General features: G+C 49.4%; 1 protein-coding gene across 4 annotated transcripts; it reads right to left on the bottom strand.

Moving 5' to 3' along the window:
• Positions 1 to 207: 207 nt before the first annotated feature.
• LOC137214587 (cocaine esterase-like) lies at positions 208 to 19,838 on the bottom strand. Of its 4 annotated transcripts, none has more exons than XM_067718530.1 (15): positions 19,397 to 19,838; positions 18,555 to 18,749; positions 13,168 to 13,372; positions 12,109 to 12,250; positions 11,311 to 11,444; positions 10,972 to 11,230; positions 10,436 to 10,534; positions 10,025 to 10,165; positions 9,831 to 9,911; positions 9,458 to 9,602; positions 8,896 to 9,033; positions 7,906 to 7,978; positions 7,279 to 7,461; positions 4,395 to 4,730; positions 208 to 803 (listed from the first exon to the last, which is right to left on the bottom strand). In XM_067718530.1, exons 2-15 carry the CDS (start codon positions 18,667 to 18,669, stop codon positions 749 to 751), a joined length of 2,106 nt encoding a protein of 701 aa, XP_067574631.1. In that variant the 5' UTR covers positions 18,670 to 18,749; positions 19,397 to 19,838; the 3' UTR covers positions 208 to 748. The 4 variants fall into 4 exon arrangements, with proteins under 4 accessions (XP_067574631.1, XP_067574629.1, XP_067574630.1 ...); XM_067718528.1 differs by lacking the exon at positions 19,397 to 19,838 and adding an exon at positions 18,929 to 19,318; XM_067718529.1 differs by lacking the exons at positions 4,395 to 4,730; positions 19,397 to 19,838 and adding an exon at positions 18,929 to 19,318.
• Positions 19,839 to 19,850: the final 12 nt, after the last annotated feature.

Raw genomic sequence — 19,850 nt, 5'->3', positions numbered from 1 at the left:
CCAATTGTGTTTCTATACACTAGCAATGAACAACCTGAAGATGATATTAAGAAAACCATTCCATTTACAGTAGCATCAAAAAGAATAGAATACTTAGGAATAAATTTAATAAGGGAAGTTCAAGACTGTACATTAAAAACTAGAAAACATAATTGAGAGAAATTAAAGAAGACGTAACTAAATGGAAAGATGTTCCATGTTCATGGGTTAGAAGACTTAATATTGTTAAAATGGTAATACTTCCCAAACTGATCTATACATTCAGTGTGATCCCTATGAGAATCTCAGCTGCTTTTTTTTTTTTTTCAGAAATGAACAAGCCGATCATAATTCACTTGGAAATGCAAGGGACCCAGAATAGCCAAACAATTATTATGGATTGATATGTGTCTCCACGTAAAATATATGTGGAGTCATAACCCCCAGTACCTCAGAACGTGACCTTATTTAAAGATAAGGCCGTTAGTCAAATTAAGATGATTACAGAGGTGGGCCCTAGTCTAATATGCCTGGTGTCCTTGTAAAAGGGGGAAATTTGGACACAGAGACAGACAGGTCAGAGGGAAGACAATGTGAAGCCAGAGGGAGAATGCCATCTATAAGCCAAGGAATGTGTGAGGCTACCAGAAACTAGGGAAGAGGCATGGATTCTCTCACACAGCACTCAGAAGGAACCAACCCTGCTAACACCTTGATTTCAGACTTGTAGCCTCTAGGATTGTGAGACAATTAACTTCTCTTGTTTAAGTCACCCAGACTGTGGTCCTTTGTTATGGCAACTCTGGCAAAATAATACAGCAACCCTGAAAAAGAAGAACAAAGCTGGGGAATTCACACTTCCCAATTTCAAAACTTACTACAAAACTACAGTAATCAAGATAGTGTGGTAGTAGCATAAGGATAGACATAAAAATTAACAGAGTAGAACTGAAAGCCCAGAAACAAGTTCCTTCATTCATGACCAATTGATTTTCAGTAAGGGCACCAAGACAGTTCAATAAGTAAAGAATAGGTTTTTTTCAACAAAAGATGCAGGGACAGCTGGATAACCACATGCAAAAGAATCCCTAATTCATACCATATACAAAAATTAACTTCAGATGAATGTAATTCATTCATGTAACAGCTAAAACTATAAAATTCTTAGAAGAAATCATAGAGGTAAATCTTTATGACCTTGGATTAAGCAATCATTTTTTAGATATGACACAAAAAGGCCAAGCAACAAAAGAAAAAATAAATTAAACCTCATCAAAATAAAGAATTTTTGTGTTGCAAAGGTTACTGTCAGCAAAATGAAAAGACAACCCACAGAATGGGAAAAATAGTTGCAAATCATATATTGGATAAGAGACTTGTATCTAGAAGATACGTAAATCTTTACCACTCAACAATAAAAAGGCAAATAATCCAAATGGTCAAAAGATTTCAGAAGACATTTCTCCAAAGGAGATATAAAAAGGGCCAATAAGCACATGAAAAGATGTTCACTATTTTAGTCACTAGGGAAGTGCAACTCAAAACCACAATGAGATACCACTTCACACCCACTGGGATGACTACAATCAAAACAAAAGATATTAACAAGCATCGGCAAGGATGTGGAGTGATTGAAATCCTCACACACTGCTGGTGGGAAGGTAAAATGGTGCAGCTACTTTGGAAAACAGTTCAGCAGTTCCTGAAATGATGAAACAAAGAGTTGCAATATGACCCAGAGTTTCCATTCCTGAGTATATAACCAAGAGAAATTAAGTCATATGTTTGCACAAAAACTGGTACATAAATGTTCTTAGTAGGGGAATCCATAAGAGCCAAAAATGTGGAAACAACCCAACTGCCTATCAACTGATGGATGGATAAACAAAATGTTGTATATCCATACAGTAGACTATTCAGCCACAGAAAGGAATGAAGTACTGATATCTGTTACAACATACATGAACCTTGAAAACATTATATTAGATGAAAGGAGTCATACACAAAAAACCATATACTGGGATTTCCCTGGTGGTCCAGTGGGTAAGACTCTGAGCCCCCAATGCAGGGGGGCCCAGTTCCATCCCTGCTTGGGGAACTAGATTCTACATGCATGCCACAACTAAGAGTTTGCACGCCGCAACTAAAAGATCCCGCATGCCGCAACTAAGACCTGGCACAGCCAAAGTAAATAAACAATATTTAAAAACCAAACAACTCCCCCCATAAAAAACCCAAAACCCATATATTGTGTGATTCTATTCTATGAAATGTCCAGAATAGGCAAATCCATAGATTTGACAGAAAGTAGATGCGCGATTATCAGGGGCTCGGGGCGGGTTGGTGCGGGGAGGGATGGGAAGTGACTGCTAATGGGCACCGGCTTGTTTTTGGGTGATGCTAATGCAAATGTTCTGGAATAAGATAGTGGTGATGGTTGCACAACTTTGTGAATATACTAAAAACCACTGAACTGTACACTTTAAAGGGGTAAATGTTATGGTATGTAAATTACATTTAAAAAAAAAAGTTGAGATTTGGGCTTCCCTGGTGGTGCAGTGGTTAAGAGTCTGCCTGCCAACGCAGGGGACACGGGTTTGATCCCTGGTCCGGGACGATCCCACATTGCGCAGAGCAACTAGGCCCGTGTGCCACAACTGCTGAGCCTGCGCTCTGGAGTCCGCGAGCCGCGGGTGCTGAAGCCCCCCGCGCCTGGAGCCCATGCTCCGCAACAAGAGAGGCCACTGCATTGAGAGGCCTGCGCACCGCAACTAAGAGTGGCCCCTGCTCGCCGCAGCTAGAGAAAGCCCGCACACAGCCACGAAGACCCAACGCAGCCAAAAATAAATAAATTTATATTTTTTAAAAAAGTTGACATTTAAAAATTGTGGTCTGCAAATGCTGGTAAAGTTGCAATGAAACTTGTAGACTCCAGGGACTTCCCTGGCGGTCCAGTGGTTAGGACTCCGCGCTTCCACTGCAAGGGGCATGGGTTTGATCCCCGGCTGGGGAACTAAGATCCTGCAAGCCGTGCAGTACTTCCAAAACAAAACAAGACACCTGTAGACTTTGCTGGTGGCAGTTTAAATCGGCAGAGCAGTTTCAGAAAGTGTTACGCCAATGGCGACATGTAAGAAATGGAGAGGTCTCCATAAGGTATATGAGTTACTTTCCATGGCTAAAGCTTTCATCATGGATATTTAGTAAACAGCTAGTTGGCTGAAAAATGTACAGTTTATGGAAATTCACATAACATACAATAAACCATTATAAAGTATACAATTCAGTGGCATTTAGTGTGTTTGCAATTTTGTGTAACTACCGCATCTCTCTAGTTACAAAACTCTTTCACTTCCCCAGCAATACACCCTGTACCCATTAAGCAGTCACTCTCCATTCCCATCCCTACCCCCCTCACCTCACACACCAATACCCCCATCCCCTGATGACCTGATAACCATTAATCTGCTCTCTGCCGCTATGGATTTACCTATCCTGGATGTATCACATAAAAGCAATCATACGATATGTGACCTTTTGTGTCTGGCTTCTTTCACTTAGCACCATGTTTTTGAGGTTCATCTAAGTTGCAGCACATATCAGTACTTCATTCCTTTTTCATGGCCGAATAATATTTCACTGTGGCTGCACCACAATTTTTTTATCCATTCATTCATCGAAGGGCATTTGGGTTGTTTCTACCTTTTGACTATTATGAATAATACTGCTATAAACATTTATTTATACATTTCTCTGTGGTCCTATGTTTTCATTTCTCTTGACTGTATAGCTAGGAATGGAATTGCTGGTCATAAGGTAATTCTGTGTTTAATGTTCTGAAAAACAAACAAGCTCTTTTCCACAGTGGTTGGATGATGCCGTTATAGAGCCTCAGCACCTTGGGCCTGAGCAGCTCTGCCAAGGGGCCCGAGGACTGAGGATACCCAGGGTGTATGTTGGGGGTGACTCTCAGGTAGGCCTGCTCTCTTGGAGGACCCTCAAATGACAGGGCAGAAGCAGGGCACTACCCTCCAGTGGCCCTGAGACCCGGGTAGGGATGATGGAGGAAAGGGGGCAGGAAGACTGCTATTAACAACTCGAATCCCATTCCAAATGCAGGGAAGATGTGACTTAAGAGCCAGACCTCCTGCACTCAAATCCTGGCTCTACCCAGTGGCAGCTGTGTGACCTAATACAAGTTACTTCACAGCTCTGGGCCTAGTTTTGTCATCCATGAAACAGTGATGATAACAGGAACCAACCTCATAGGGTTAGAGTGAGGTTACATTGTGAAAACACGAGGCGAGAAACCAGAGCCAATGGGAGCCTGTTCTTGTGTCAGGACAGGGTCTCTCAGGGTGTCTGTCTCTCTGCTGGCTTGGGGTACTCCCACTCCAAGGCGGGGCAGGACTTACCTCTGGGCCTCAGTGTCAGGAACACGGCTGGCCGGGAGTGGGAGGTGAGGGGATGGGTGGAGAGTATGAGGCGCTGGCAAATATTTGCTGATTCCAACAGTTGGATGTGCTGATTCAATGAGGGACAGGGTGAGGGTCATGCCTGGACTAGGTGCCAGATCCTCTCCTGGGGTTCCCGCTGGCACCTCGAGTTGGAGAGCCTGAGGATCAAACTTCTGCCAGAAATAACCAGTGCAGCTTCCTGAATCCTCTTTGGAAGCCTCCCTGGTGGGGCTGTTCCCTCTCCCATAACCTTGACACACAGGTACATTCAGGGCCTCATGAGAAAGAGGGAGACTGAGAAAGAGAGAGAGAGAGGCAGGTAACCAACCACAACGAGATGCCACTACATACCCATTAAATTAATCAAATGTAAAAGACTGATAAGACCAAGTGTTGGCAAGGGTCTGGAACAATTGGACCCCACCTATATGGCCGGTGGGCGTGCAGAAATGGAACAGTCAATTTGGAAGACAGTTTGGCACCTTCTTTAAAAGTTAAGCATACACTCTCCATATGACCCTGCGATTCCACTCTTAGCTATTTACTATTTACAAAACGAAAGCATACGTCCACACAAGGACTTATCTGAAAATGTTCATAGCAACTTTATTGAAAATAGCCAAAAAATAGAAATCACTCAGATGTCCATCAATGGATGAATGGATAAAACGTGGCATGTCATATATGGAATACTATTCAGCAAGAAAAGAGAACTACTAGTTGAATCTCAAAAACATTATGCTAAGAGACAGAAGCTGGTAAAAGAATGATTTCATTTCTATGACATTTTAGAAAAGGCAAACTATAGCAACAGAAAGCGATTTAGTGGTTGTGAGGGACCAGGGTCAGGGCAGTGCAAAGTGGGGTAAAGGAACTTTTTTTTTTTAAGATTTTTTTTTTTTGATGTGGATCATTTTTAAAGTCTTTATTGAATTTGTTACAATATTGCCTCTATTTTATGTTTTGGCTTTTTGGCCACGAGGCATGTGGGATCCCAGCTCCCCAACCAGGGATCGAACCCACACCCCCCACATCAGAAGGCGAAGTCCTAACAACTGGACCACTAGGGAAGTCCCTAAAGGAACTTTTCTGAGCAATGGATGCATCCTAAAACTTGATGTGATGGTGGTTGTATGTCTTATACATTTATCCCAATTTATCAAACTGTACACCTAAAATGGGTGAATTTGATTGTATGTAAATTATTCCATAATAAAGCTGTTAAAAAAAATAAGATTAACTAAAACTAGTCCTAAAAACTAGTTCTGGGAATCCACTTTTGGGAAGTATACTGTGCATATGCAGTACTGAAAAACAGAGGCATGCATGCCATAGGTGCTCAATAAATGCTTTCAGGATGCGGGGGGGGGGGGGGGGGAGGGGGGGGAAGCATTAGCACCAGGCAGTGTTCTTTGGAAGGAAAGCTCCTTCTGGCTCCAGAGTTGGTCATCTCAAGCTTAAGGTTATGCTAGTCTGCCATCTGGTGGCCATAGTTGGCAATGCAGGAATCTCCAGCCTTCAAGCCCAACTTCAGGAGGCTCTATGGTGGGGCAGAAAGGAGGAGGACCTTCCTCCTGGGAAACCTGGTGCCCAGAGGGTCAGAGATAGGGAGTCCCGGATCTATGAGAAGAGGGATACAGCTTCTTAATAATAGAGAGAAAGTGCTTTGGTGGCACAAACAGGCAGAGTGAACATAACTGGTACCTCTACATATTGAGATAAAATGTAAGATAGGGTTTTTTTGTGGGCAGGAGATGGTGCAGGGGGAATAAAAGTTTGGGGAAAACAATGAGATAAGTAGGAAAACTAATCACGTGGATACCCACAGTGAATTGGTGAGTTGGGCGATGCTCAGCAGAGGGGGTGGGGGGGGGCAGGGTAGCAAGGGGAATTCTAAAAGGCAAGAGGAGACCTCCCTGGATGAAGAGGCCCTTGGGAGCCAGCCGACAAGAGTCTCTTCCCCTAGATATGCCTGGATCTTCTGACCCCTCAATCCTACTTCCAGGAAACATCCCACAGATAAACATCTCCATGGATGTGCTACAGTCATGTAAAGCTTGGGCCCTACAGTGTCTGCAGAACCACTGAGAATGAAGACAAACTTCCGGAGGCAGTGACTGAGGAACCTGCCTGCTTCTCCTGGCCAGTGGGCAGCTGGTCCAGGCTCCAGGGACCCATGGACAAGCCCACTCTGAGTTCCTACAAAAAATGGGGTCAGTTACCTCCGTGGGACACTGATAAGTGAATGAGTAGGTTGGTTAAATGTCAATGATAGACGACACTTAATCTAGGGGGACAATGAGTGGGGACAGGGACATTTACATTCTTAGTAGTTGGGAGCCTCAGTGGGGCTGAGATCTCAGAGCTCCCAGGCTCCTGGTATCCAGGCTTCCTATTGGCCATTTACAGATGGAAAGCATGGGGGCCTTGCTGAGAGCCAAGTGTGGGCGGCATGCCCCAAAGCACCTTCTTTCAGAGGGAGAAGAGAAAGAGAGTGGGGCGGGAGTGGAGGTGAGGAAGGGAGGATAGGGCCCAGGGCCCAGTGGGGTGTTGAGGAAGGTAAACTTCCATTGGGGTTCGCTCATCCAGCTTCCTGGGAGGGTTTATGGATTGTGTCTAACAAGAGAGGACCCACGGCAGGCTTGGGAACATCATGCAGTAGGTTCTTCAATGTTTGCTGGCTGGCTGGCTGGGTAGACAAATGAATGAATGAATGAATGGCTATGTGAATGAAGGAAAAACTACTGGCTCCTCACTGGGTGTGTGTGGGCACATCCAGCAGACCCCCACCTACACTCAAGCCCACCCCTCCACCCCCCTCCCCCCAGACGCAGGCAGTTACAGTTCTGTGTGCTTCTCCTTGGCCTCCATTAGCTCCCGTATCTTCTGGGGTAGGATCTTCGTCCAGAACTGCAGCCTGTGGGCCTTCAGGGCTCGGCCCACTGCAGGCTGCGTGTTCAGCTGCATGTACTGCTCCTCCTGGTTGAACACAGGCCAGTGGGGCAGACCCTCGCTGTTGGGGTTCCTGTAGACATGCCCTCCCGTGGGGCAGTGTGAAGGTCACTCTGGGCCCTACCCAGCCCAGACAGAGCACCGTGACTGGGGTCAGGCAAGGCAGCCAAACAAGCTTGGGGAATGGGGGTGGGGTTCCAGAAGGAGGAAAGAAACTACCTCCCACCAGAGCGTCAGCTCCGCAGGGGACAGGGCGGCCTCTGTCCCTTCCTGATAGAGGGAGGCTCTGCAGATAACAGCACTGTCACCCCCCATCCAGGTCACCCCAAGATGGAATGAGTGTCCAGCACCCATAAGGCCCCTTTCTGTCCAGGAGGGTCCTGGAGCTGGGGAGGGGGCTGCCATGCAATTAAGGACACATCCGCTAATGAAGTCACCACAGACAAGGGGAGCCCAGGATGGGCTCAAGCCCTGCCCTCCCCACCGTGGAGGTTAAAGTAGGAGTGTGACATCTCACCCATTTCGAGCAAAGTTGGCCCAATACTTCATCATCTTCCTGCTCAGCAGCTCCTCCTCCTCAGTGAGTTGGACTACAGAGCAAGAGGACAAGGGTCCAGGTCAGGGCAACTCCAGTCCGGCATGTGGGTCATTCCCCCTCACCCCATCCCAGGCTCCTCCCTGCCATCCCAAGGCCTGGCTCTCTGCCCGCTCCCCAGGCCCTCTCCTTGCCCAAACCCCATATATTCATCCCGGCCTCTGGCTGACCCAACACTGGGCTCATCCCTGACCCAGAAGGCTCCCTTCTTCTGACAGCAGAAGGCCATTTAAGAAATAAATATGGGGCTTCCCTGGTGGCGCAGTGGTTGAGAGTCTGCCTGCCGATGCAGGGGACACGGGTTCGTGCCCCGGTCCGGGAAGATCCCACATGCCGCGGAGCGCCTAGGCCCGTGAGCCATGGCTGCTGAGCTTGCGCGTCCAGAGCCTGTGCTCCGCAACGGGAGAGGCCACAACAGTGAGAGGCCCACGTACCGCAAAAAAAAAAAAAAAAAAAAAAAGAAAGAAAGCAAGGAAGGAAGGGAAGGAAAGAAAGAGAGAGAGAAAGGAAGGAAGAAAGAAAGAAAGGAGGGAGGGAGGAAAGAAAAGAAAGAAAAAAAGGAAGAAAGAAAGAGAGAGAGAGAGGGAGGGAGGGAGGGAGGGAGGAAGGAAGGAAGGAAGAAAGAAAGAGGCCTTTCAAACACCCCCTCTGCACCCATGCCAGAAACCCAAGGTCAGGGTGGGGAGAGGTGGAGGGAGCACGGGTTCCAGTCTGAAGAATGCTACACTCCAATTCAAGCTCAATCTTTCTAGCTGTCACGTCTTGGACACCTGATCCCCTCCTCCCGCTGAGCCTCAGTTTCCTCGTCTGTACAGTGAGGGCTATCACCCTCACTCAGGGTCTTAGCCAATGTCCCATCCCACATCCTGGGAATGAGGAGCCTCTGAGAGACCCCCACCTAGGAAGACTCACTGTGGCTGCTCCCGAAAAGACTTCTGAAGATGAAGTGAACCTCATCTCCATGGTCTGCCCTCACATAGCTCGGCCTGAAATCCCTGAAGAAGCTCGGCTGATGCTGGAACTCGTAGAAGTAGACAGGGGCAGAGGAACCTGGGGAGGTGCGGAAGACGGGCCGTGACCTGGCAGCCCCTCACCTGGAGCTTTCTTGCATCACCCATGGTGATGACATAGCTAAGTCCAAAGCTGGTTGGAATCTGGACAATGGGGTGGAGGAGCCCCAGGCTGGAGCAAGGGCAGTGGGAAGGGCCTGGGTTCAAATTGTGGCCTTGGAACTTCCTAGGCTATGGTTTTAGGCAAGTCACTGAAGGTCACTGAACATGTTTCCTCCTCCGTAAAATGGGGTAAATGTCTGTCTCTTAGACTAGCCATGAGGATTTACCACGATGAAGGATATCAAGTGCCGGGCACCAATAAATAGACATGGTCGAGGTTTTGGACACCAGTAGACCTCATCTGGCACCTGCAGCTCTGAGTGGCCCCCTAGCCAGTCTGGACTTAGTGCAGATGTACTCACACTGCAACTTTGCTACTTGGAGTGCAGGGATCACGAAGATGCAGTCCCCCAGGATCTCATGGAACTGGATTCGGAGGGTCTGGGGGTCCTCACTGTCCCCTATGTACTCCTCCATCAACAGGTCACCAAACTCAGGCGGCATCATCTGCGCCAGGGGATCAGGAAGAGGCAGGTTAGGCAGGCTGGCGGGGCCGGGACGCAGCAGAGGCAGGACCGGGAGACGGATCCTGGGATGGGATAGGGAATCGGGGAAAGGGGCCAAGCTCTGGGCGAGGGGTGCTGCATGCACTGGATATCTGGGGGCTGGGTTTCCCGTGCCTTGGGAGAGGAAAGGAGCCCCCTCCCCATGTGGGCAGGTCCCCAGGAACCTCACCATCATTTTTGATATTTTCTGCAAGTCATCCTTTATGGTCTCTCTGTCCATTTCCTTCTGGGCGTCAGAATTGTTCATGAACTGGGTGGTGGGGGAGTCGAGTTGGAGATAGGATGGGCCTGGAGCTACGAAGCCCCGAGGCCTTCCCCCTGGATGGGCTCCCCCGCACCTGGAGGCTTGGGAGTGGGCCTCACCGAGGGGAGGATCCAACTGTACTCATCGCTGTTTACACCAATGATGCTGGGGACAGGGTGCAAGTCGGCAGAGGCCAGCAGCTCCTGGGGGTGCTTGGGCAGGAAGATCCCGTCCACCAGGCCAGGGATGATGCTGAAGGGCTAAGGGACACTCAAGGTCAGGTTGCAGACAATTTCTGATGCCGCAGACATCTTCCACCCCTTCTTGGCTCGTCCCAGAAGGCTCACACCCACCCCAGCAGGTCCTATACCTGCCTCAGCATGGCCTGGCCTCGATTTCCCATCCAGGGCTGTGAGGACACCAAGGTGAGGAGCTACAGTAACTTGCCCAGGGAGGATGAAGGGCACCCAGGCTTGCCTGCCCCACACCTACTGGACCCTTCCCTCCACAGCCATGTCCATCAGTCAAACCTTGTTGATGGCCAGAATCTCCTCTTCACTCTTGTGCCGCAGGCAGTCCACCAGGGCCTCTGAGTCAACCTGGCCACAGGCAGACAGGTTGGCCACCACCTGTAAAGAGACCAGGCAGCGGCTGGCTCATGCTTCCAGGTAGGGGAGAGAGGTTTGCCCAGTGCCCCAGTTGGAGGCAGGTGTACCCCAAATCTCACAGAGTATTGTGAATGGATTCCTACAGTTTTGAAATTGTTCCAACTTCCCTGATGCTCAGAGGACTCTGCCAGGGGGTCCATCCCACCTGCCTAGATGGTCCTGCCTATGATGGGGGCCCCCAGCAGCAGTCTTGTGGGCCACAGAATGTACTCAGCCTCTGCAGTGACAGAGGTCTGTGAATTCTGACCCTTGAACAATCCCCACATAGGTGGCTGTTTCCAAGGTCCTCTGATGGCAGGGGAGTCCTTGTTATCCCCATTTAACAGACAGAGTAATGGAGGCTGAGAGGTAAGAAATGGGGCAGCAGGTCTGGGCTTCCCACGGTTGGGTGCACTCACTGTGGAGACCACGTCAGATGAGTTGGCGGTGAAGCCGGGCACCAGGGCCACGCCACTCTCCATGATGGCACAGTGGAAGAGTCCTTTGGACATGGGGGACACAACATGCAAAGACACGCTCATGCCACCCGCAGACGCGCCAAAAATGGTGACATGGTCAGGGTCGCCTCCAAAGTAGATGATATTCTGCTGGACCCAGCGTAGTGCGGCCACTTGATCCAGGTAGCCCCAGTTGCCAGTTGCGTGTTTGTCTCCAGTGCTGAGAGGTGGCAGGGATGAGGGTCATGGGAGTGTCCTGGCTCCATCAGCCTGCGTTGCCGAGCCCAGCCCCAGTCTCACCTGAAGAAGCCCAGCAAACCCAGGCGGTACTGGATAACGACCACCACCACGTCCTCGAAGGCCGCCAGAGCAGAGCCGTCATACGTGGAAGCCATGCCCATGACAAAGCCACCACCGTGGATCCACACCATCACCTGGCGAATCCAAGGCACAGACACCATATGGCTCCCACCAAGCCCAAACCCCATCAGCGCTGCTACCTAAACTAACCACCACTTTGGCTCTGTCCTCCTAGCCACACGGACAGAACTCCAGCAAGACAAAGTGGTGTCTTCACGACCTAGGCTGAAGGCAACCCAAGTTCTATCAGGAAAACCGGGCCTCCCACACTTTGGGGCCCGTCCCACATACCGAAGCCCGGCTCCATTTCTCCCAGAACCCTCTCTGACATGGAAAGAAAAGGGATGTCTCTCTGATCACCCCACATGCATGCACATTAATTACAAGTGTGCTCTATTCTCATTGGCCCAACAGATAATCCATGGCTGGGGTCTCCGGCCACCGCAAAGTGCATCCCTCAGCACCTGAGTGGGTCCTGGGTATGAGTTGGTTGGGTATAGGTCCTGGGTCCCTACCAGGGCCACAGTTTCTGACGTCTGGGAGCAGCCAGGGTTCTGTGACCCTGTGCCCAGGCATCAGCCACCCATGCTGGGTAAGAAATACTCTCTTGGATCTGATAGTAAGAAGCTTCTTAACAGGGTCCACACTGCAGTGGGGCCCAGGCTGATCTTCTTCTTTTCAATCTTCTGCAGAAGAAATGTCCTCCCACCCCTTAGCCAGCTGTGGCCTGGCACTCACAGGCAGCTTAGAGCCCTCATGGGAATGCGCAGGTGTGTAGATGTTGAGGTACAGGCAGTCTTCAGACATGGAGGTAGAAGGCAGGGTCACATTCAGTAGTTTCAGAGTCATTCTTTTCACGCTAGCGAAGTCCTGCAGACACCTGGTGACCGTGGCAGGCAGTCAGTCCTGGGGCCATGCTGTGGCCATAACCAGATCCTGGGCCCAGATATGCTCCCAACTACCCTTAGTCCCACTTCCTCTGATACCTCACTCACGTGTGATCCCTCCCTAAAGCCCCTTTGCACCAAGCTACAGGCCACAGACTCTGGGGAAGCTGGGATGGAGCCTAGTCTTCCAGGAGGCCTCAAGTTTATGAGGGCCTTGGATATCAATCCTCCTGAGGTTGAGAAATCTTGACTCTGGAGGGTCTCTATGCGAACGATTGGTTGCATGTGTTGACATTCACCACCATATCACTGTACTCAGGCAGACCTGGAACAGGGGAGTAGCCTGTATACATGTGCTGCCAAAAGGAATGGATTAATTTCTCATGAGAAGGGCAGTGGGACATCCCTCATCCCAAGTCAGACTCTCAGGGAACCTCATCACTCCCACAGTTTCCAGTTTCAAGAACATATACACGCCCCTTGGTCAACGGCATCTGGCCCTGTCGGTTGGCACAGTGACTGTGCAGAGTGGGGTCTTCTGCTCCTCAGGGATCTACAGTGTCTGCTGCTAGAGTCAGGAGCTCCTATGAGGTTCAAACCTCTCCCAGAGATACCTCCTCTGGTGGCAGAGATCACCTGCCACAACCAGAACCTAGGGAGTTGTGTGCCTCTGCTTGTCCCTTCAGCTTGTGGAGCTAATGCTCTTTGAGTGCTAAGCCCTCAGTCTGGGAAAGTTACTTCACCCTTCCAAGCCCCTGCATGCTTATCAGAAAAATGCATGTGAAAATCCACCAAACTCAGAGGGGAAACTGGCTGTTTTGAAATGACATGAAATGACAACTGCAGCCTGGCCCAGAGCTCAGAGTACCCTCTATCCCAGGGCTTAGAGTTCCCTGGACCCCCTGCTTACTTGGCTGGGTGGGAGGTCCCATCCTTTATACCACTCCAAGATTCCGGGGGCTCCGGGGGCGCAAACCGCAACAGCCCTAGAGGTGGCTTGGCGAAGGGAATTCCCAAGAAGGTGTGGATCCCCACATCAGTGTTCTTCACATGGACGAGGCTCCCCCGCACCTGGCCCGTGTGCGTGGTCCGCACGGGGCTGGCAGAGTCCTGGCCTGTGGGCAGAGAGATGGACATCAGGGTTGGGTCTCCCCATTTAGCCGCCCTCCCAGACTGTTGATGTCGCCACCTCCTTCCTGTCCTCAGCTCAGCTCAAGGGACACTGAGCTTTACAGATTTCCTGCCTGTAACTCTGAGCCCCCCACCCGCAACTGCCTTCACTGCCCCAGCCTTTTCCACCATGCTCACTGAGGCTCCTTGGGGCTCGGCACCATGGTTTAGCCCCATAGTTTAGCCTCAAACAAATAGTCACAAATGAGCTTGATGGAGTGAGAGTGTCCTTTCTGCTCACTGTGTGCCAGGTCCTAGGAGGCAGTAGGAGAACTGTGGGAATCGGACAGACAAGATTCCTGTCCTTAAGGATCTCACACTCTAGGTGGCAAGAATGACATAAAGAAAGTATCCTCCAAACAAAGAGTGATAGTATGAGGAGAACTACAAAGAGAAGGGCAGCTGTGTCTAGAACATAAAAAGCACAGCCTGCTCTGCTATGGGGATCAGGGAGGCAGGAAGAGATTGAAAGTCCCCTAACAGAGAAAAAGCTGATATTATTATTTTTGTTTTTTTAATTAATTAATTTATTTTTTGCTGTGTTGGGTCTTTGTTGCTGTGCGTGGGCTTTCTCTAGTTGCGGCGAGCGGGGGCTACTCTTCATTGCGGTGCATGGGCTTCTCATTGCAGTGGCTTCTCTTGTTGCAGAGCACGGGCTCTGGGTGCACGGGCTTCAGTAGTTGTGGCTCGCGGGCTCTAGAGTGCAGGCTCAGTAGTTGTGGCACACGGGCTTACTTGCTCTATGGCATGTGGGATCTTCCCGGACCAGGGGTCGAACCCGTGTCCCCTGCATTGGCAGGCAGATTCTTAAGCACTGCGCCACCAGGGAAGCCCAGAGCTGATATTCTTAATAGATAAAGAATTTCTATAAATGAATAAGAAATATGCCAGCTACGCATATTTGGTGAAAAGAATATGTTCAGACAGAATAAGGAATACCAGTAAACGGCTCTTACACAAATGAGATGTTCATCTCACTCATGCTAAGAGAAATGCACATTGAAATCTGACTGTGATGTCAACAACTTATTTTGTCACAGAAAGCAAGACAATCAGACATTGTATGTTTTCTGTTGGAAGTCCACTGCACCACATATGAAGCAGTCTTGTCCCCAAACAAAACAAAGCAAAACCTAATATCTGAATCTGATCAAGCCTCTGGAATATAAATACAAGTTTACAGGCATACAGGGGACAGAGAAACAGTTAAAAGACACCCTAGGGATGTAATCAGCAAGACCCAAACTCTGTTATATGTGGAATCTAAAAAAAATGATACAGATGAACTTATTTACAAAACAGTGACTCACAGACATAGAAAACAAACTTATGGTTACCAAAGGGACAAAGGGGGGAGGGATAAATTAGGATTTTGGGATTAACACAAGCACAGTACTATATATAAAATAACCAACAAGGACCTATTGTATAGCACAGGGAGTTATACTCAATATCTTGTAATAATCTATAAGGGAAAACATTCTGAATATATAATATATATAACTGAACCACTTTACTGTACGCCTGAAACTAACACAACATTATAAATCAATTATACTTCAGGAAAAACAAAAACAAAAACAAAAAAACCCTCAAACTCTGGGATACTCTCCAGAACAAACTGGTTTCTTCAACACAGCAACAAAATTACAAGAAAAATAAAAGAGAAGCAGAGGAGGAATCTGAAGATTGAAAGAGACTCATGAAATACTTCAAAAAGATAATAATAAATATTGGAAAGGATGTGGAAAAACTGGAACCTTTGTATATTGCCGGTGGGAAGGGAGAATGGTGCAGGTGCTTTGGAAAACACCCTGGCAGTTTTTCAAAAGGTTAAACATAGGACTTCCCTGGTGGCGCAGTGGTTAAGAATCCGCCTCCCAACGCAGGGGACACGGGTTCGAGCCCTGGTCCGGGAAGATCCCACATGCCGCAGCTAAGCCCGTGCACCACAACTACTGAGCCCGTATGCCACAACTACTGAAGCCCGTGCACGTAGAGCCTGTGCTCCACAACAAGAGAAGCCACTGCACCGCAACGAAGAGTAGCCCCTGTTCGCCACAACTAGAGAAAGCTCGCGCGCAGCAACGAAGACCCAACACAGCCAAAAATTAATTAATTAATTAATTAAAAAAAGGTTAAATATAGTTACCACAGACCCAGCAATCCCACTCCTAGGTATAAACCCAAGAGAATTGAAAACATATGTCCACAAAAAAACTTGTGTATGAGTGTTCATAGCAGGATTATTTATAATAGCCAAAAAGTGGAAACAATCCAAATGTCCATCAACTGATAAATGGATTGATAAGATGTACCATATCTATACAATGGAATATTAATCAGCAATAAAAAGAAGTACCGAACATGCTACAATACGGATGAACATTGAAAATATGCTAAGTGAAAAAAGCCAGTCACAAAGAGCCACATATTGGATTATTTCATTTATACTTCCAGAATTGGTGTATTGATAGAGACAGAAATGTTGGGGAAAGGGGAATTGATGTGGTAAACTCTGTGAATATACTAAAAACCACTTTAAATGGGTAAAAGTTATGCCATGTGAATTATATCTCAAATCTGTTATTAAAAAAAGCACATCTACTAATGTTTAAAGTAAGAACCTTGTTTAAATCATGGTTTTAAAAAAGTCATAAATATCATGAGATAATATGAAATAAGAATATTTGACTAGATGTTTGATTACATTAAGAAATTATGAGAGACATATATTTCTTCTTTTAGTAGGATATGATAAAAAAAATTACAGGTGAGGGGCTTCCCTGGTGGCGCAGTGGTTGAGAGTCCGCCTGCCGATGCAGGGAACATGGGTTTATGCCCCGGTCCGGGAAGATCCCACATGCCGCAGAGTGGCTGGGCCCATAAGCCATGGCCGCTGAGCCTGCGGTCCGGAGCCTGTGCTCCGCAATGGGAGAGGCCACAACAGTGAGAGGCCCGCGTACCGCAAAAAAAAAAAAAATTACAGGTGATATGATGTCTGAGATTTGCTTCAAATAATGGTGCAAAGGAGAGGTGATAATCCAGACAAAACTAAGTTGCCCAGGTCTTGATAACTGTTAAAGGTAGATCATGGTACACTGAGTTTGTTATATTATTCTTGCTACCTCAGATGAGGAGCCCTGCAGTGCTGTATGACCTCGGGCAGTCCTGACCCTCTCTGTGCCTCAGGGCGCAGGGAGGTATCCAGTCAGTCTCCCAATTCCCCTGGTGTTATCTCCACTGGCTCCCACCTCCCTGGCACCTCTCCTCCTGCAGGCTCAGGCTCTGCTTCTGCAGAATTTGGCAGATTTGAGCCTGGTTTCATAATAAAAAGTAAAAAAAAAGAAAGAAAACAAACAAAAAAATCCTTATGGAACTATATTACCCTACACCCATTAGATTAACGTGGATGAATGCACCTGACGACACCTGGTGTGGGTGAGGCCGGAGTTAGCAGCTATTCACATGCTCCACAGAGGGCAACTGAACAATGCCTTTCCAAGTCAGAAGACTCATCCTTCTCCCGAGGAACACGCTGTCTACATAAGTCCTTTGTGGGATGTAACGTCTGCCCATGTAATTCACTGCCTCCACCGACCTTTAATGCTTGATGTTTGTTATAGCAAAAGACAAAACCTGCTAAAATGTTCCTGAGCAGAGGCTAGTTACACCAAGGATGCTTCCTCCTTGAAGAGAAGCCCTTTCATTAAACACTATGAATAAGTTCTACCATGTGGGCATGTGGAGAGGTCACTGCGTGTGTCAGGAAGTGGAAAAGCCAGGGACCAAAAAGGGAGGCAATGTGTGACCATTTGGGTGAAAACCAAGGATGCATGCACACATCCATTCTTGGGTAAACTCCTGGTTAGTGTGTGGAAGGCCCTGGGGACCTAGATGGTCCCTGCCTATAAGCCAGGACTGGGTGGGAAAGGAGAGGGTCAGACCCATCATCTGTGCTTGCCAGTTCTTCTTTTCTGAAAGTGGGTCCCATCCAACATAGCAACATTTTTAGAAAGAGGCATCAGCGAGGCCTCGCAGATCGTGGCGCTGCAACGTTCCAGTGACCTCTTAGAGCCTGGTGAGCAAGGGGTAAGGGCAGAAGCACGATGGGTTGGGCCTCGGGGTAGTCCTGAGTGTGGACGCTACCCAGGCAGATTCGACTGGGAAGGGAGAGGATAATCAGGTTCCACAGGCAGAGCCCGTTTGGATTAGAGGATCACGCCCTTCAAGAGGAGCGCAGGGGACTTCCCTAGTGGCCCAGTGGTTAAGACTCCACACTCCCAAGGCGGGGGGGGGGGGGGGGGTGTGGGTTCGATCCCTGGTCAGGGAACTAGATCCCACATGCTGCAACTAAAAGATCCCATGTGCTGCAACTAAAGATCCCACATGCTGCAAGGAAGATCCTGCACGCGGCAATGAAGATCCAGCATGCTGCAACTAAGACCCGGCGCAGCCAAATAAATAAATTTTTTTTTTTAAAAGAGGGGGCACAGGAGCTGGAGCTGTGCCCAGGTGCCGTGCCCACATAGTGTAAGCTATAAAGGCTACCAGTAAGGGCTGGCACAAAGAGAGATCACCTTTGCCCTGGAGGTCAAGACCTGCCCTCATTCGGGGTGGGTGCATGGGGTGAAGAGAAGCACGTTTAAGTCTGTCTGATAGTAGGATGTGGTGGCTGGGGGATGGGGGCTTCTGTAGGCTTAGCCAGTAACCTTGCCCAGGGCTCCTGTGGAGAGGGGCTCAGTGGGTGTCAGGACACCCCTCTGGCCAAGGGCAGAGCCAAATGGTGGCGGGAAGGTATAATTATTGTTGTTATTAACCGGTCAGCACCAGCTCCACCACAAACACTCGCAGAGAAATGTCCCAAATAACTCCCCAGCCCCGGCGATGCTCAGAGCCCCTAGGGCCTGCTTGCGCCTTGGGGTAGTGCGACTTGGGGCAGCCCAAACTCTCTCTGCGCCTCAGGGGGCGCAGAGATGGCGTCGTATCCCTCACACGGTTCTGGTGCTGGAACTCTCCACCGGCTCCCACCTCCCGGACGCCTTTCCTTCCGCAGCCTCAGGTCCTGCCTCTGCAGAATTTGGCAAATCCTACCACGGTACCTGCCGCCCCGCGTCGGAGCCTCACCCTGGCCCGGGACAAGGAGAAGCAGGACCCCGAAGGCCACGGCTCTCAGCCGCTTGCGAAGTCGGTCCAGCTGCATCGTGGGCTCACAGGTCTTTTTTGCACTACCGACGGACATGCTGCTTTTCACCAGGAGGCTGCGCAGGGACGCATCCAGCCGTCGACGATTGAGTGTCTCGCCCAGGCCTGGACTTTGTACTGGGAAGGGAGTAGGCGGGGAAAGACGGGTTTGGCAGGAAAGCAGGACAGAACGGGTAAAGGCCAGGGGCAGGTAGGGGCTAGCACAGCCGCTTCCCCTCTGTCCTCTTGGGCCTCCTCCGCAGGGACCTTGAGGCTTCTGCAGCCCCTCCGCAATACCAAGAACCCTCTCCACAAACCTGCGTTCACTGTCCTTATAGTCACAGGCCTGACAAGTGTGTTCCGAGGGGGAGAGAGAGGGAGCAATAATCTGTGATTGGGGAAACCAGGAGAGCTTCCTTGACGAGGTGCACGATCAGGATTCCCATAGACAGATAAATAAAAACGACCTTCGTTCAGAGTGAAAGGAACCGCCCGAGTAAAGGCAGGGAAGTCTGACGGCCCTTCATTCCAAAAACTCCTCCTTGCTTTCGGGGATCGATTTCCTGGGTCCGCCTTCATTCCCCTATTGTCCCTGGTCTGAGGGTCTCTGTGGGCCCTCCTCCCTACTCGGCAAAGGCCGGCCTTCTGAAATGCACACCTGACTGTGGCACTCATCTTAAGGACACTCTCAACCCCACCCCGTGTCTTTCTCTTTTTTTCTTTTCTTTTTCTTTTTTCTTTTCTTTTCTTTTTCTTTTTCTCTTTTTTTCTTTTTCTTTTTTCACCTCCCGTCAAAATCGAGGTCACGGTTCTTTATCCATTGGACAAACATTTGAAGAACGTCTTTAGGGCCGCACGCTGGGAACCGGGAGAGCACTCCCAGGCCCAAGGTGCAGCGGGGCCTGCAGGCGCGTCACTGGGAAGTTCGGAAACGCAGTGAACCGTGCCAGGACAGAGGCAACTCTGGGCGCCCGCCCAGCCTAAGGGGCAGGCCTCTCGGAGGAAGTGATGCCTGACGGTACGCCTGGCTCAATCTCAAGACGGGTCTATAGTGCCCCAGCCTTGGCCTGCGCCGCCAGGCACCCTCCCGGTTCGCACACCGTGGTCCCTTCTCTGTGTCTTTGTTGGAGCGCTCGGCATTTTCTCGGATCCGCGTAGAGAGCGCGCTGAGGCAGCCGCACCACCCAAACCGCAGGCGGCACACCAGCAGGGCCGGGTGTCCCTCGCGTTACCCCGTCG

This window comes from Pseudorca crassidens, chromosome 20 (assembly GCF_039906515.1).
Source record: "Pseudorca crassidens isolate mPseCra1 chromosome 20, mPseCra1.hap1, whole genome shotgun sequence".
In the NCBI taxonomy this organism is placed as follows: domain Eukaryota; kingdom Metazoa; phylum Chordata; class Mammalia; order Artiodactyla; family Delphinidae; genus Pseudorca; species Pseudorca crassidens.
The sequence above is the reverse complement of the archived record's forward strand: the minus strand, read 5'-3'. Positions and strand labels throughout refer to the sequence as shown.

Excerpts from the sequence above, each read along its gene's own strand:
- LOC137214587 (XM_067718528.1), bottom strand. The coding sequence starts at position 19,286 with ATGAGTGCCACAGTCAGGTGTGCATTTCAGAAGGCCGGCCTTTGCCGA. Across the intron at positions 18,750-18,928 it reads TATAAGGACAGTGAACGCAG|TACAAAGTCCAGGCCTGGGC; the intron begins GTTTGTGGAGAG and ends CTCCCTTCCCAG. Across the intron at positions 12,251-13,167 it reads GGGACCTCCCACCCAGCCAA|GTGTCTGCAGGACTTCGCTA; the intron begins GTAAGCAGGGGG and ends CACGGTCACCAG.